Below are 18,789 nucleotides of genomic sequence, written 5' to 3'. Positions count from 1 at the left end.
TTCTAATTCCTCTTTATATAAGATGCATTCTCAACCTTCTAGTTACTTTTCTGCAGAAAGAAAGAAATGTCAAAGTGACAGCTACATGAAGACTTAATTGTATCCTTTAAGGATGATTCATTTAACATATCTAACTACAAACCTCCCAGGTAATATTTTATATTTTAAATCCTCAATTAAAGAAGAAGTCCGGCGAAATTTTTTATTAAAGTATTGTATTGCCCCCCCAAATGTTATACAAATTACCAATATACACTTATTACGGAAAATGCTTATAAAGTGCTTTTTCCCTTGCACTTACTACTGCATCAAGGCTTCACTTCCTGGATAAAATGGTGATGTCACAACCCGACTCCAAGAGCTGTGCGGGCTGTGGCTGCTGGAGAGGATGATGGCAGAGGGATGCTCAGTGTCCCTCCAGTGCCCTGTGTCCCTCTGCCATCATCCTCTCCAGCAGCCACAGCCCACACAGCTCTAGGAGACGGGTCGTGACATCACCATTTTATCCAGGAAGTGACATCACCATTTTATCCAGGAAGTGAAGCCTTGATGCAGTAGTAAGTGCAGGGAAAAAAGCACTTTATAAGAATTTTCCGTAATAAGTGTATATTGGTGATTTGTATAACTTTTGGGGGGCAATACAATACTTTAATAAAAATTATCGCCGGACTTCTCCTTTAATTATAGATGTTCTAAACAGTAAAAAGATTGCCTTAGGACCCTTAAAATCGTACCCTTGAGACAGGTGGGACATCCCCCAAAATGTAACATGACTTACGCTCCTTCTGGCCTGAGTTACGAATCTTAAAACACAGGACTAGCCAAATATCCCTCCAGTGAAGGACCATGCAAAGGGACAGATCCTGTATGGAGACCACTAAAACCACCATATTAAGTGGCCCCTTCAGTCAATAGCGAACTCAACTATGGGTCTGACGATATGACCAGGGAATACCAAAGCCAGGTATCCATCCAGAAACAGCTGTTTTGGAGTGTTGCCCCTCATCAGTGTGGAGCAGGATTCTGGCTAGGTGGGAGCAATGCCTAATAGAGCCATACAGAAAACAGATTACTGATCTCTCACTTTTGGCTGCTGGTTTAAGTGCTCAATACAGTGATATCCTAGGAACATTGCTCCCTGGGAAACAAGTCTGTATTGAGTGCTTTAACTAGCAGCCAAAGGTGTTTTGTCTGGTCCCCCTGAGATCAGTGATATGTTTGCTCCTGGCCTCCCCGGTCTGGATGGAGTATCTCTGCCCTGATGTATGGACTTTACAGCACTGAAGGTGGATGTGAAAACGGAGTCCGGGTGTAACAGGTTGTGCAAGGTTGTATGCGACTTATACTGATAATACAATGTGGAAAATTTTTGGACAAGTTGCTTGTTGTCTTTTTTACATATTGATTACTTGCCTTTGCGGTTACTTATGGTTTCCAGATGATTCTGCACATGCTTGAACCCTTTCATTACCAAGCCCAGATAGGCCTAAATGACTAGGCCAATTTTCCTCCTCGCCTTCTAAGAGCTATAGCCCTTTTATTTTTCATCTACAGGGCCATATAAGGGCTTATTTTTTTTTACAAAAGTGTACTTTTGTAATGGTGCCTTTCAATCGATGGTATGACGCAACCCCTAAAATATTTATGGGGTAAAACTGGAGGAAAAAATAAAATTTTGTAACTTTTGCGGGGTTCCCATGTCTACATAGTGCACTTTACAGTAAAACTGCCATATCTTTATTCTATACATCAGTACGAACACCGAAATATGCATGCTTAGCTATTTACAATTTTTTTTTAAAGTAAAACTCCTCCCCCCCCCCCCCCCCCCCCACAAATAATAATGATTAAAATTGCCCTATCGTGACTCTTAACTGTTTCATTTTTTTTCACCTACGGGGATGTATGGTACTGTTATTTTTTTGCGCCATGATCTCTAGTTCTTATTAGCATTATATTTGTGTAGATTGGATGTTTTGATCGCTTGTTTTTTTTTTTGACAGATTGGGCAAATACAACAATATATAATAAGTTTATTAACACCTTCATGACTGAAGATGATTGATGCACGGATGTCTGGATCAAATTGAAGCAATGTTCCTCCTCATCTTCTAAGAGCCATAACGCTTTTATTTTTTCACCTACAGGGCTGGTTGGGGTGTCATTTTTTTGCACCATGATGTTTTTAATGATATCATATTGGTGTAAGAGAAAATTTTTTACTTTTTTATTAATTCTTTTTTCAAAATATAATGTTAAAAAATATGACCAATCCTGGTGTGTTTTTTCCCCCCACTTTTCATTTATGGTGTTCACAATACTGTTACATTTTACTATATTGGACAATTTCGCACGCAATCATGTGTAATACGTTTATTTATTTTTTTTAAAATGTATTTTTTTATTTGTATAATGGGATAGGGGGTAATGAATGTTTATTGTGGCATTTTTATTAGTGTTTTTTTTTAAAACATGTTTTAAAACTCCCTTAGGGGACTAATATAGGCAATGCTCTGATTGCATATACTGATGAATGCTAAGCCATAGCATTCATCAATGTTATCGGCGATCTGTACATAGAGTCTGCCTGAAAGCAGACTACAAATCGCGATCCGGCAGGTAAGTAGCTCGTCCCCCCCCCACACACACACACACAAGTGATCGGGCTCCCACAGCATCTGTCTTGTCACTGACTTCCTCAAACGATGTGATTGCTGCGCATTGCGGCGATTGCATTGAAACAGCCCTGCACACATTACTGTCCCCCGACCTTTTTTTTTTTTTCAATTTATGGAATTTTACTATGATTAAATAACGTGAATGTTTTATGGGAGCTGGATTTCACATTGCTATGTGACCGATACCTACCAAGAAGACGTTTTCAATGTATGTAACGCACACATCTCTATTACTCATGCCCTTAATACAGTCATATATACATACCAATAAGACAAACATTTTTCCTATTTACACTCTCATGTTACAGCTTTATGTATTTTCTTGTCTTGATATGTATTTTATCTTATGTATAAGCAATTTATCTTGATAATCCAGACAAAACATAACAATTGTTGCGTTACACAGTAATACAATGCCTCCACAACCAGCTCGCGTTTTATTTGAGATGACATTTTCTCAATAAAAATGATGAATACTGCATAAACACAGCAAACGTAGCGAGAAAAAAACAAACAGCAAATTTTATTACATTTGATAAAATTTACATACGTTTTCTTGGCTAATTAAATACAGGGCATGTGTATTAATATTGTTTACATTGTGCTTCAAACCCATTGTTTAATATGATCAATAAAATAGTAGGTGGCTGGAGGGATGGTAAACATTTCCTCTCTCTGAAATTTGAAACCCTTTTTTAGTTATAAAGAGTTTTTAATTTATATCTGCATGAGATATATATATGTAGGTCACTAGAACAAATCAACACTACATCTAGCATTTTAGGACCTCTCCTGTATATCTGATGTCCATTGCATTGTGCTTGTGAGATTACGTGTGTGTTTTCAGCTATACTTCACTGTTTAATGTTCAAAGCGGTTGTTTAGGATTGACCCGTTATGGTGGTGGAGATTTGTATTCAGCATAAGGTTCAGCTCTGAGGTTTAGTATGGGGGTTCTATATTGTGAGCTATGGTTGTCCTTTTTCACAAGCTAAGGATTTCCCCTTTTAAAAAACACTGTCATATACCCTATTAGAAAATACCCGGGAGGGGGAGTTCTTATTACAGCATTTACAACTCCTGGCAGAGTGGATAGCAGGAGTAAGCGCCTCTATCTCTGGAGGGCCTCCCCCACCCAGAATTACAGGGGCAATCCCCCCGATTAGAATTGGAACTGTGTAATGTAAGAGGACACTGTGGGAGCAACTTATTGTCAGTGGATCTGTCCAACACGTCAATTATCCAAAGCAGGGAACACCTTTTATAATAATGGACCATACCATGTGCAATAACCAGGACAAAATCCAAGGCCATTATATGCTATAATTTCAAATCAAATAACCTAAAAGTGTTTACATAAATTTAGTTAAAATTTCACAAGAATTTAAACAAAGGGGAGCTCTATATGAACTATTTAAGGATTCAGAACCCCATTGGGCTGGTAGAACCAAACAGCACAGGTATGAATGACTGGTCTAGTGAAGTCATTCTTCAGAGAGATCACTAAAATACTGGTAGGAACATTTTGCACTGATTATTACCTTTAACAGTGAATCCTAATGGCAAAAGTGGAATAAATAGATATGGAACAGTTTGTTTATGAAAAGGTTTACCTGTATATTTTACTTTACCCAGTGTATAGAAGGCAATGACTTAAGGTTTAGTATTTTGGTGCTCCAAAGTGGTCACAGGCCAGAGATCACTCTTATTAATAATTCATCACTGGGATCACTTTTAGAGACAGCAGGTAATGCAGTAACAAGATGGGCAATGAGTATGCAGCCAATAAGCGATCACACCAACAGCTCACAATAAAATAAGAGGATTTAGCCAATTGGCATGAGGAATTGGTGGCCTGCCAAGTTCGTGCTTGTCTAAGAATTATGCAGTTCTGTTGCTTAGCTCTCTGGTTAAGAATCAGTCACTGTTTCTATACTAGAAAGTGAGAAGAAAAGTGTTTTCACAAAACAGCTTAGCCTTTGTGGGGGGACATCAGCTACTATATGAGGCAATTCCATGCTACACTAACCGGGAATGCTAATGGTAAAAATGTATGTTACGTTCAGGACGTTGATTCCAGGATTCCAACACCAGTCGCAATGGGCATAAAAACATTCCATAATTTGCTCCCTACATCTAAGCCATAAATAGAACAGCGCACAGGTTAAAAACAATTGTCAAGACAAAGTATGCTGCGTACAGGAATCATTCCTTACATCTGCTGCTCCCACACTGAGCTTTTCAGAGACGGAAAACACAGCACGGTTTAACCTTCAGTCGGTAAAAGGAGACGCTATGAAAAATAAGTCCACGCTGGCATAATTATTTCTAGGAGCCCGCAGAGATAAACCTGCTGCACTGACTTTCAAAGTATACTGGAAAGTATTTCTCTAACCGGCTTAAGGCAGTCCACAGGGAAAACTTGTTGTAGAAAGTGTTACCAGCTGCAGCCAGCGATTAGAAAAAAGACACAAAGGCGAGGAAGGCGACTGTTCTATAAAATAACAAAGTGCCTGGATTTACATTAAGCATACGTTTCTTTGAGATATTGCATTAGGAGGATGGCATTGCCTCCTTGGTTGAAAAAATAAAAAAAATAATATATATATATATATATATATATATATATATATATATATTAACTTTTGAGATGCTACTCGTTTCTGCTTTTCCAACTTTCTCAACTCTAAAGATGGGACAGGGGTGCCCATAGACAATCACTATCGTTCTATCATGTAAAGGACAACTCACTTTCCAATTAAATAATCAGTGACATGTTGGGTTTTAATGGGATATAAATGAACATTGGCAATGGAATGCTTTCAGGGGAGAAAACTGAACAGGTCTATTCAGAATTATAGCACTATACTGAGTCTGCAGAATCTAGTTTTGTTTTATAAAATTGGAAAAACTTTCTCCAAATCAAATTTGAGGCTCTTCCCCAGCGTCATATTACAGCTGTGTGTACAGAGGATTTTGGTTATATGTTCATAAGATTTAGGTTGTAATCTGATGTCTGCCCATACACGCTGTCCTGTCGTATGGAGTAGAACAATCCAGGAGTCAAACTGACTTCAATGAAAGTCAGGCCATAGACACATAAAAAAATAAATCAAAAAGTAAAAATAACAAATCTCTAGGCACGTTGGCTACCTGTCCACTGGTACATTTCTTTTTCTGTGGTAGACCGCCTGAATAATAAGGAGCTCAAACCCTGTTCTGCCGGTTTAGCCAATTACAACGTCTATAGACTTTACACTGATCAGCTATAACAATTAAAAGCACTAACAAGTTAAGTGAGGAGCAGGAGCACTGATAATTTGCCAAGAGCCAGCCAAAAGATAGGGTACATTACCCAGAAATTCATTGGTAATCCCATGGAGGAGGAAGGAGAAATGGACAAGGGTAAGAATTCTACCAAATTGTAATGGCTAGATGAATCTCCAAAAACATCAGGTCATGTGGGGCGTTATCTGTATCTAGTGATCATTGATGGAGTGATTGGTCCGATTCCTCAGAGAAGATACAAAAACACAAACTTCTTAAAAGGTAATTGTTAGCTATGATAGAAAGGTGCAAAAAAGATCTTGTGGAGCCTCGAAACACAGGACTAGCCAGATATCCCTCCGGGAAGGACCCAGCTGTTTTCCCTATGATAGAAAGGTGTCCAGGTGAATGTGCATTACTTACCTAAGGAAAAGATTACACCGAGATGCCTTATGGGAACAAGGCAAGACTGACAAGGACGTGTGATGCTCTGATAATGTCCTACTAGGAAATGTTGGGTCCTGGCATTCGGGTGGATATTACTTTGAAACATACCACCTACCTATAAATTGTACAGACCAAGCACACCTATGCTGCCTTTGGACTCATAAATACAGAAAGGTAACTGCTGCTACCTCTGTGCATCTTTAGATGTTTTGTGGAGTCCATGTGTTTATGGGTCACAGTTTTGGACTATCAGGCAGGTGGGTTTATTATTATCGATGATAGGTACATAATATAGTTGCTGTTACATAGTGTATAAACTTTTTGGTTACTTATTTTGCTTTTCTGGTATTTGGTATGAAACTAATGACATTATACTAAATGCCTAAAGGTCCCCATACTTTGCTGGCAATACCCGCCGCTCGTACTTTGTGTATGGAAAATCACTGGCCAACCCCTATATTCTGGATAATATAAGCCACAGCCAGAGCTGTCTAATCCTCCCCTCTATATACAGAACATAAGAATGCTCGGCCGTGCTGAACGTTCCTGTATATGGTGAGAATAGGGAGATCACGGGAGAAATAACTGACAGCTGAGTGATCGTTCGGTCGTCAGTTATTGAAGATAATGGCCACCGTTCTGGTATAAGGAACAATTATACAAATTACAGGAACAATGTAGCAGGTCCCATATAAACTGTCAGAGATGATGGCAATAACATTACTTTATTGCAATCACTTGGGGCAAACACTAAGAAAACACCATTCCACTCAATGCTTCCCAAAATCTTTACCACTGGAGAATCCTCAGAAAGAAAAATGTTCCCCTCTTGAGGAATCACAAAAGCATTATTATTCTACTGGAATATTGACAGCTATATTCCAGGGAATACACGCTACTGGAAAATACTAACCATAGTAACGTGCCACGTTGACATGAACTAGACCCCTCTAACATTTGCACACAATAAATCTACCTTTACGATGAGCAATTACTTTCAATCTCGAGAAAATCCATATCCATGCTGGACAATGGCGCCCAGAGCGATTTCACCTACACTCCAAAACAAACATGTATTCTAAGCTTACTAATACAGTTAAATATTAATACTCACACTGCGGGAATCCTGCACTATAATTTGCAATAAATGAAGAACGCATGAAGCCATCCAGAGCTCCTACAACTCATTCTAAAGGTTTTATTCTGTCCGCTCCTGACTCAATTACAATTTGGCCACCTATGGTTTGCTATTTCCGTCTGAAGATGTGCTGCTCTTAAAGGTCACTATAACCTAATTGCATCATAATTGACTCCGGTTGCTCTCATCCATTCTGTAATTGCAGAGTGAAGGAGACAGAAGGGAGCACTGCCTTCTGCGTACTGAGCAGGTGTCAGGTCTATTTATCCGCACAGGATTGAGAGGTGAAACTATTCAGCTTCAAGTGGGTTACGGAAAGCTGTGTAACCAGAATAAATAAATCCAGCCACAGTCCTTTTATCACAGCATAAAAACTGATTTAAACAGTCAATATATCGATTTAGAAGCTTAATGGTTTGATAACCTACCAGACATTGGCGCTACCAGTCACAAATTGGTTTCTACGCTTTGTTGTACCTTACGGCAAAGTCAGGATGTTATAGGTGTTACCGGCTTGTGACAATAAATATATAAATCCAAAAAAATATCACAGAAAAAAACTCTCACTAATAAATAACAAATAATGCAAATAGTGGAGTGTAGCTAATTAAATCTAAAATGTAGCTTTTATTAATTTAAAGTTAAAATTTAGTTACCAAAAAATAACCAGACAAATATAAAGAGAAGGTATCCTAGGTTAAAAATATCTTACCACTCAACGGTGACTGCTGAATAGATAATACCGGAGCGGTAGTGGACCATACGGGTAGCGTAATCGTCCTGAACCTCAATGGATTCCACCATGAGCTGTTGAGGTCCTCTGGTATGAAGACGGACAAAATAGGGTGCACACTGTATGGGAGATAGGACAGCCGATCCCTGACACTGTCCTATTGTACCCTAAAAATACTGTCCCTCCAGACAGAGCTCTCGCCCTAATAAGGGCGACTCCGCCACACTCGCTCCTAGAGTCCCTAGTTAAACCCTAATACTCACTAGTGGCTGTGTCCCAATGCATTTCATCTCCCGTTAGGGGAATCATCAGGGGATCAAACAGAAAAAGTGCCACGTACAAAACAACAGAGGGGGAACGCCATACGCGTAGCAGGCACCATACGTGCAGCTCCTACCCTTCATTTTTGTTGTTTTGTACGTGGCACTTTTTCTGTTTGATCCCCTGATGATTCCCCTAACGGGAGATGAAATGCATTGGGACACAGCCACTAGTGAGTATTAGGGTTTAACTAGGGACTCTAGGAGCGAGTGTGGCGGAGTCGCCCTTATTAGGGCGAGAGCTCTGTCTGGAGGGACAGTATTTTTAGGGTACAATAGGACAGTGTCAGGGATCGGCTGTCCTATCTCCCATACAGTGTGCACCCTATTTTGTCCGTCTTCATACCAGAGGACCTCAACAGCTCATGGTGGAATCCATTGAGGTTCAGGACGATTACGCTACCCGTATGGTCCACTACCGCTCCGGTATTATCTATTCAGCAGTCACCGTTGAGTGGTAAGATATTTTTAACCTAGGATACCTTCTCTTTATATTTGTCTGGTTATTTTTTGGTAACTAAATTTTAACTTTAAATTAATAAAAGCTACATTTTAGATTTAATTAGCTACACTCCACTATTTGCATTATTTGACAATAAATATAACATTCCCTCTCTTCTAACCTTCTGGGCCATTTGTTGGTGAAGACCTGTGACGCATCGGCCCTGCCTTAAAGATCGCTAACTAAAACGAGAGGTTCATGACATGTTTCCTTTATGGAGGGGTTAAATTGACTCAATTTGCAAAGAATGTTATGAACAAAACCTAAGTAGTTGCTCCAGAGTTCTGGATATTTGGCAGTGTGAAGTCTTTTGGAGTATGTCTGCCTTTGCCTTGACCAACTGGGTGGCAATGCTTTAGTTAGGTCCTCGGAAAACTGCTTTAAGAGTCACATTATTTTGTGTCCAAAAAATAACTATGTACTATGAATAATGGATAAGAGTGGGTAAGCTAGCTAAATGTGTACACAGGATCATACGGAGACATCATGTACGCACAGGATCCTTACCATCTAGAATACGGGGACAGCACTAGGTCATTGGTCCTCTTACACCTTTCGGTACAACACTTGTGAATAATGGTCCCAGTGAACAGCTAGTGACAAGTATGTACAAGGCCGCTCCTTCTAAGTTGCAGGAAAAAAAATGAGTTTTGGACCATACAGTAGCTTACTATATCCAATTAATACTTAAGGAATGTGAAACGTCATCTATTAACAGTGAAACGTCCCTTACAAGACATCAGAATAATATAACACTGGTATACAGAGTTGTTTTATATTCATTGCAGCATACCCAAGATAAAGGCCCCATGTTGTGACCGGCACATATACGTGTGGTGGTACTGCAGGTTACATACTGCGACTACTTCTTTAACCTGTTAAGAGAAATTAATCACAGCCAACCATTGTCATCAAGGCTATAGTAGACAATCTCATGATAAAACAAAGAGAGACTTGTCAAAATTGTGCAAATAAATCTGTCGATTCAGCCATAACTCATACAACACCAATGAATATGCCTTAATGAATATAAAACATGTTCTTATGCATGGATGTCGCGCCAGAGGCTTGTCGGTGCCTCAATCCATGTGCTCTATTATATCCGGGGTGCAAGTAATTAGGAGTTGACCCCTAAGCCAAACACATTCTTGGTGACTTATCGATATTTGTAAGTATGTGTGCAATATGATTGTATTGCTCGGTCTCTTGGCAGCTGGTTACTGCCTACATGTGCTTAATCCACTAGATGTAATATCCTTTTCTGTACAGTTCAGACTGTAGTCTCTATAGTTTCTATGATCTCAAGATCAGTTTTGGAAGGTGATACCAAGGGAGAAGGCTCCTGTGCCCAGCAACCATCTGGACTGCAGTCTTCTTCTGAACTAAGTTCTGCTCCTTCCTCTGTATCCTCGTCACACGATTCCAAGTACGGAACACCCACTGCATTGATTCCAGAGTCCTCGGAGTTGGAAGGTGAAGAGCAGTGGTCTATTTTTGGTCCCTCTGTGTCTTTGGGTGGATACACCTCCTGAAGGAACTCTCTTTCAGGCCGTGATCTGATACAGGGTGGTTCTGGAGGTGGTGGTAGTTGTTGGCGTTGGACATAGCACATCTTCCCATTGATACATTTCACCTGATAATTATCAAGGAAGAGGTCCGAGATGGTGCAGTAGCGTGGAGATTCCGGTATGAATGGAGGCTGGAAGGAAGAGGCTACTTTAAGAAACTGCTCGGCCAGCGAGACAGAAATCTGAATTGTGTTGGTCTGTTCTTGTGGTTCCACTGGGATTTCTGTGCTTGGGAGCTGTTCCACAGGAGTCATTGGTTGGTATACATATTTGCCTGGAATAAAAAAGCAAAGAAAGGAAAATGTTAACACGTGTAAAAAAATTAGTTACATAATGACAACAAAACAAGAGATAATGGTAGACAGCAATATACCGGAAAAGGTCTTCAGTAGTGGATGAGGTTTACCCTCTGACATACAGTATATGATATAGATTATACATTTGCTGTTCAATGGAAAAGGAAACTATTTAAGGCCCTTACATGGGCCGATGGCTCGCTGACTGGCGATTACTTTATGATCCCTCACACCACTCAATCGCTCACAGACTGCGGTACTTTGAATTTAACTTTTTTAGCTGGACATCGCCCACTAACACAGGGTGATGTACGGCTGATAATGATGATTTAAATGGCCCCAGCTGTGCTGTGATCAGCTGACAAACCAGCATCTTCTAGCTAATCAGCTGATCGCTGGCCCTTTTATATAGGCCAATTATTATTTCATACTTCATACATTATCAGTATTGCTTTCTTCGAAGAGGTTTATATAAAACAAGCTGACCCAGACACACTGATAGGCTAGACGCTTACAAGGCATAAAATTCAATGAGAATAAATGCAAAACTGGTCATCTGGGGCCAATCAACTGCATGCACAGTAAGTTCTAAAGTGTGTAAGTCTAGGAGAATCACTAATGGAGAAGGATGTGGGCCTAGTTGTAGATCATAGACTAAATAACAGCGTGCAATGTCAATCTACATCTTTAAAGGCCAGCAGGATACTTACATTAAAAGAAAAACAGACTCTACTAAATAGATTCTTATAGAGAAGGTCTGTGAAGCAGTGGGATAGTCCTCCCATAGGAACTGGTTAGGCATGCACAGCAGATGTAGGCTAACTGCATGTATACATTTCGGAATACAGATATTTATGACGATTGTCCTTTAATCTGTCATTAAGGGTAAGTGAATGGTGCCTGTTTATCACACAGTATATACTAGACATAGGAACACACTGTAGAGTAAATGCTGGATAGACACCTTTATGGAAATCCCACAGAATTATGAAAACGTTTATATAAGGTTTGTCAGTATTGCTTTATTTTAAACAAGGTATCGTTCCTCTAGCCTAGGTCTTGGCAGATTAAAGGGTTGTCACTGTGCATGCAAACAACACTGAAAAAATTGAGTACATTCATAATTACTTTATATTCCATCTACTGATTCTCGGTTACAGCCTGTATTATAGTCTTGAGCTGAATTCATAATTCTGCTATTAATATTTTTGGATGGAAATGGATGCAATAGTGTGAAATCCTTTTGGATCCATTTTTCAATTGACTTCTATTATTAAAAAAAAAAGAAAAAGGATCAAAACTGATGCGTCTTTTTCAGCGTAAGTTTTTGTGTACGTTAAAAGTAACCATTTAAAAAACGGATGTGACAAACGGATGTGACAAACGGATTGCAAAAACATAGTGTGAACCCAGCCTAAAAAAACAAAACAAAAAACCCCCCAGCATCATCACAAAACTATATACACAACCTAAAATTATAGACAGCCTGCTATAAACAAGATAATTCCTAGAATTCAAAATGATGGCTGCAAGGTATATGAGGACTCAGCAGGCAGGGGATGCTGGGAAATTCCAGCTCTGAAGCCTACAGAACTGATAATACACCTTTGGACTATGACGTGTAATTTAATATATTTATAAACATTAAAAAAATATGTTTAAACTGAACAGTAAACGGATATCGCCATTATTTTGACATTCCCCACTGATTTGGAAAACTAAGGGGTATCCTGCGACCTGGCACCACAACCCTATCTTGAAGGGCAGTACCCCATGCCCTTTATTCTTACAATCAGTAGAGTTCAGAAGTTGGTATATAGTAGCTCACTATTTTTTTTAGCAAAACTTGGATGAAATGCTAGCACATTTTGCACCCAACAGCTTGGCATACTCGGGGAGACGGTGCCAGCTCACGGAGTGACAACACTGTTGGTGTCTGTAGCGGCATGTGCGTCTGGAAATGAATGGGTAAAAGGGCTTAGATGTCTGTCTTCCACAGCCTGTAATTGTACAAAGTACAAAGGATAATTGGAGAGATTGATCCAGGTAAATAATCTGATTGTAGTTCTGCTCTAAGGAAGGATTTCTATTTGTATTCCTCCTGTGCAAATAAATTGGCGGCTGGCTTTGCAGGGATTTTTCTTCGCTTTAGCCTGGAACAAAACAAAGAATTTAGGAAATGATGACTTTAATAGACGTGGGCCTGTCAACCTAATAACATAATGGCAGAGCTCCTCTCAGGCCGGTCACAGGCGTTCTGGAGGATCAGTGCACCAACTGCTGAGCAAGACATTACTTACATTCAGCCTGACAATAGGGACTTGTGTACACAAATGTACTATAGCTGCATACAGAGCCATAATAGAACACTGCTAGACCATTGTGCCTGCTGCATATGCAGGGGAAGGACTGAGCGCTTTGGGACTAAGTGAGTATTACTTTATTTTATTTATTTTTTTCTAAGAAAGTCCTTAGTGAGGGGTGGATACTATTGTGTGCGGGGTCACAATACATATAAATAGATTTGTTTTGGGTATAATAACTACATGTTTTGTGCAACAAATCCATAACATGTTCCCATTCCCTTATACAGCATGTGACCATTCCCTTATAGAGCATGTGACCACTCCCTTATAGAGCATGTGACCATTCCCTTATAGAGCATGTGACCATTCCCTTACACAGCATGCGACCACACCCTTACACAGCATGCGACCACACCCTTACACAGCATGCGACCACACCCTTACACAGCATGCGACCACACCCTTACACAGCATGCGACCACACCCTTATACAGCATGCGACCACACCCTTATACAGCATGCGACCACACCCTTATACAGCATGCGACCACACCCTTATACAGCATGCGACCACACCCTTATACAGCATACGACCACACCCTTATACAGCATGCGACCACACCCTTACACAGCATGTGACCACACCCTTTTACAGCATGTAACCATACCACTGGCGGAACTACCGCCGTAGCGGCCGCGATGGGGCCCCTTGGCCCCCGAAGCTGACCGCCTGCAGCACCCGGTGGCCGAGCAGGCCTCCCGGGTGTTAAGTGTTCTAATTGACAGCGCGAGAAGCCATAGGCTTCCCGCCCTTTCAATTACTCTTGTGACCGCAAGCAGTGTTTTGCTTGCGATCACAAGAGTGTCGGCCCCTGCCAGATGAGCAGCTCCCTGGTCGACTTCACGCAGCGTCATCACTGAGCTCAGTGTGCGCCGCCCCGGCTGGGACTTCCGGGTACAGAGAGCATGTCACTCTCTGTACCGGAAGACCCAGCCGCCGCGGCGCACACTGAGCTCAGTAATGGCGCTGCGTGGGACTCGACCAGGGAGCTGCTCATCCGGCGGGGAAGAAAGAAGAGACCAGCGACCAACGGGGGAGCGTGTGGTTTGGTGAGTTCTGTTTTGTCTTTTTCTTTTTTATCAGAGGGGAACAGTGGGGGCTATATAGGGGAAGGACAATAACAGTGGGGGCTATATGGGGGAAGGACAATAACAGTGGGGGCTATATGGGGGAAGGACAATAACAGTGGGGGCTATATGGGGGAAGGACAATAACAGTGGGGGCTATATGGGGGAAGGACAACAACAGTGGGGGCTATATGGGGGAAGGACAATAACAGTGGGGGCTATATGGGGGAAGGACAATAACAGTGGGGGCTATATGGGGGAAGGACAATAACAGTGGGGGCTATATGGGGGAAGGACAACAACAGTGGGGGCTATATGGGGAAAGACAATAACAGTGGGGGCTATATGGGGGAAGGACAATAACAGTGGGGGCTATATGGGGGAAGGACAACAACAGTGGGGGCTATATGGGGGAGGACAACAACAGTGGGGGCTATATGGGGGAAGGACAATAACAGTGGGGGCTATACGGGGGAAGGACAATAACAGTGGGGGCTATATGGGGGAAAGACAACAACAATGGGGGCTATATGGGGGAGGACAACAACAGTGGGGGCTATATGGGGGAAGGACAACAACACTGGGGGCTATATGGGGGAGGACAACAACACTGGGGGCTATATGGGGGAAGGACAACAACACTGGGGGCAATATGGGGGAGGACAACAACACTAGGGGCTATATGGGGGAGGAACAACAACAGTGGGGGCTATATAGGGAAGGACAACAACAGTACGGGCTATATGGGGGAGGAACAACAACAACACTAGGGGTTTTATGGGGGAGGAACAACAACACTGGGGGCTATATTTGGGAGGAACCACAACACTGGGGGCTATATGGGGGAGGAACAACACTGAGGGCTATACGGGTCTGGGGATGCAGAAGACTGGGGGCTGCCTATGGGGGGGTTGCACAAGACTGGGGGCTGCCTGTAGGGGGATGCACAAGACTGGGGGCTGCCTGTAGGGGGATGCACAAGACTGGGGGCTGCCTATAGGGGGATGCACAAGACTGGGGGCTGCCTATAGGAAGATGCACAAAACTGGGGGCTGCCTATAGGAAGATGCACAAGACTGGGGGTTGCCTATAGGGGGATGGACAACACTGGGGCAGCCTATAGGGGATTTACAAAACTCTGGGCTACCTATAGGGGGTGCACAACACTGGGATATCTATATGGGGGATGGACAACACTGGGGGATACCTATAGGATGATGCACACACAGAGGTAGCCATATACTATCAGGCAGGGATAGTGAACCTTGGCTCTCCAGCTATTGCAAAACTACAGCTTTAGCTTTGACTGTCCACACATGATGGGAGTTGTAGTTTTGCAACAGCTGGAGAGCCAAGGTTCCCTACCCCTGGTATAGGGGATGCACAGAGGTTGTCATCTACTATAAAGGGACACAGAGAGGGAGGCTCCCTACTATAGGAGATGCAGAAAAGACCATCTATATGGAGGACTGAACAAGGGACCATCTATAAGGTGTCTACACAGAGCGGGGCATATTAGGGATATATATATATATATATATATATATATATATATATACACACACACACACATACACTACAAAGAGTCAGGGCTACCTACTAAATGAGGGCTTAAAGGGGCAAGTGCAGTTAGTAGAGAAATGAGGATGGTGACAGAGTGAGGAGCCTAATATGTTTCTCTGGCAGATTCTGTGGATTCGTGGCTCGGAGAAGTTCTCATAACGGCCCAGGGTAGATGGAGAAGATGATGAAAAGGGGAACTCCAATCAGAGAAGACGTCCCCTGTGAGTCACCTGATGTTACTGCACTGTAATTTGTATGGTGTACAGATTCTGTGTAGAGCTGGGTGTGTTAATGGCATAGTGGTCGGTCAGAGGAGGGGGGCCCCAATCAAAAGTTTGCTATGGGGCCCAGTCATTTCTAGTTACGCCCCTGAACCATACACTTATTCAGCATGTGACTACACCCTTATACAGCATGTGACCATACCCTTATACAGCATGTAACCACACCTTATACAGCATGCAACCATACTCTTATACAGCATGCAACCACACTCTTATACAGCATGTGACCACAACTTTATACAGCATGTGACCACACCCTTATACAGCATGTGACCACACCCTTATACAGCATGTGACCACACCTTTAGGGTATATTCACACGAACGGAGATTCTCGCTGCGAGTCCGGCAGGTCTTGGCAGTTCCCACACACTATATACTCGCTGCGGTCGTTCAGACGCTGCACGGGTCCGGCGTCCTGCTCTCCCGTCCGGCCAATCAGTGGCTGTGGCTGGGCAACACACTGATTGGCTGGACGGGAGAGCAGGACGACGGACCTATGCAGCGAGGACAGGTAATGTATGCTTACAGCGGGGGAGCCGGGCGGGAGCAGAAGGGGTTAAGGGCGGTAGAATTACATACTCGCTGCGGTCGTTCATATAGTGTGTGGGAACTGCCAGGACCTGCCGGACTCGCAGCAACAATCGCGCTGCGAGTCCGTTCGTGTGAATATACACTTATACAGCATGCAACCATACTCTTATACAGCATGTGACCACATCCTTATACAGCATGTGACCATACCCTTATACAGCATGCAACCATACTCTTATACAGCATGTGACCACATCCTTATACAGCATGTGACCATACCCTTATACAGCATGTGACCACAACCTTATACAGCATGTGACCACATCCTTATACAGCATGTGACCACATCCTTATACAGCATGTGACCACATCCTTATACAGCATGTGACCACATCCTTATACAGCATGTGACCACATCCTTATACAGCATGTGACCACATCCTTATACAGCATGTGACCACACCTTTATACAGCATGTGACCACATCCTTATACAGCATGTCACCATACATCTACAACAAGCCATATTAGTCATTGCTTCTCTAGGAGAATCTCTGGTAAATAGCAGCCCCCCTGGAATATATGACTAGTTTGCACTTTTTTCCCTCCCCTCTAGTACTATATGTAGGCAATATATGGTGGCATACTGAGTGCCTGGCATTTCAGGACAAAGCCGAAAGCAATCTGCTATGTGCATGCAGCCTTAGGGTAGATGCTGGGCTTGCTGTTTTTCCAGTGCAAATTTAGCCCTAAATTCCAAATTACTTTAACATCTAAGTCGAAAAATAAATAAATATATGTAAAGGACTATGATCTGCACTGTATGTCCTTCTTTGCACATGTTCCCTTATAAATATAGGCATGAACATAATGATAGTAATCACATTCTTCCTATTATAAATTCTTCTTGCTGATACACCAGAATCCATTCTGTATGCTGCCATATTGGAAGCATTCACACAAATAAAGCAGAAGATAGCAGACAATGGAAATATAATGACTTGCTGACAAAATTCATCCAAAGTGAACATGGTTGCTGAGTACATAGAGAGGATGAAGAATTGAAAGGAACACATTTTTACAGCCATCGGGTACTGGTGCCAGTTTGGGGGCAAAAATATTCTGAGAGGTCCTCTGTAACAGGGTTGTCACATTAGGTCAACCTCTTCTGAAAATGGAGCACCCCCTGACACCTAGGTGATGTGAATAGGCCCAACAAGGAGACACTTGGTACCTCTGCTATAGATGTTCATGCTTTCAGTAAAGTAAAAATATGTCTTTTTTTCTGACACTGCTGAGAGAGTGTCAGAGAAACCTTCCCCCAGCTCTTCCTCCTCTCCCACTCCCATCCTGACTGGGGGACAAGGCTTGGCTTCCAGTGCCAAGCCCTGTCTAACACTTGTACATGAGCCATGCACTCACGCAGCTGAGCACATGCAGTGTGCATTCTGGCTCTGGGCATTGCATTACTCACCGTGCATGTGCCACAATGTAATAAGATTTACCACATTAAAAGCACTATGTATCTCCTTGCCTTAGCAGCTTGTCTAGTGTTTTTCAACTGATAGAGAGCCTTTAAAACTTTCATTCAGTGGATATGACTACAGTTTTAGGCTAGGTTTACACTATGTAAAAACAACTGTATTTCATACAACAGCCATTGTTGTGCAAACAATTGCTGTTATTTCACAAATAATGGTCGTTGTTTGCACAACTATGGCTGTTGTTATGAAATACGCCAGTTGTTTTTACATAGTGTGAACCTGGCCTTAAATAGCAAATCAACCTAGCTCTACCAAAGGTTGTATGATTTATCAGTGTATGACTTGTGTATGAATTTGTCGTTCTACAATATAGAAAAACTAGATTCTGCTATGTGAAATAACAATTCAAAAGTTTTGAGCAGCCGTGGTCTGAGTGTTTAGGTCTCCAGGATCTCCAGACATAGCCGGCCGCGTGCCTTTCTCCCCTGGGATCTCAGTGCTGCTGCATGAGACAAGCCTCAGACTTATAATGGAGCTTGTCCT

The 18,789-nt window shown here is 42.1% G+C and overlaps 1 protein-coding gene and 1 long non-coding RNA gene across 2 annotated transcripts in view; both read right to left on the bottom strand.

Moving 5' to 3' along the window:
* Positions 1–8,122, bottom strand: part of LOC138800969 (uncharacterized) — a 101,587-nt gene extending 93,465 nt beyond the window's left edge. The window contains exon 1 of the long non-coding RNA XR_011364545.1: positions 7,507–8,122. This is a non-coding gene — a long non-coding RNA (uncharacterized lncRNA). The remainder of the gene's footprint in view (positions 1–7,506) is intronic.
* A 1,027-nt stretch (positions 8,123–9,149) lies between these two features.
* C9H3orf70 (chromosome 9 C3orf70 homolog) overlaps positions 9,150–18,789 on the bottom strand; it is a 71,233-nt gene continuing 61,593 nt past the window's right edge. The window contains exon 3 of the mRNA XM_069985244.1: positions 9,150–10,927. Coding sequence (XP_069841345.1) covers positions 10,356–10,927 — 572 coding nt within the window. The 3' untranslated portion in view covers positions 9,150–10,355. The remainder of the gene's footprint in view (positions 10,928–18,789) is intronic.

This window comes from Dendropsophus ebraccatus, chromosome 9, assembly GCF_027789765.1.
Source record: "Dendropsophus ebraccatus isolate aDenEbr1 chromosome 9, aDenEbr1.pat, whole genome shotgun sequence".
In the NCBI taxonomy this organism is placed as follows: Eukaryota; Metazoa; Chordata; class Amphibia; order Anura; family Hylidae; genus Dendropsophus; species Dendropsophus ebraccatus.
The sequence above is the reverse complement of the archived record's forward strand: the minus strand, read 5'-3'. Positions and strand labels throughout refer to the sequence as shown.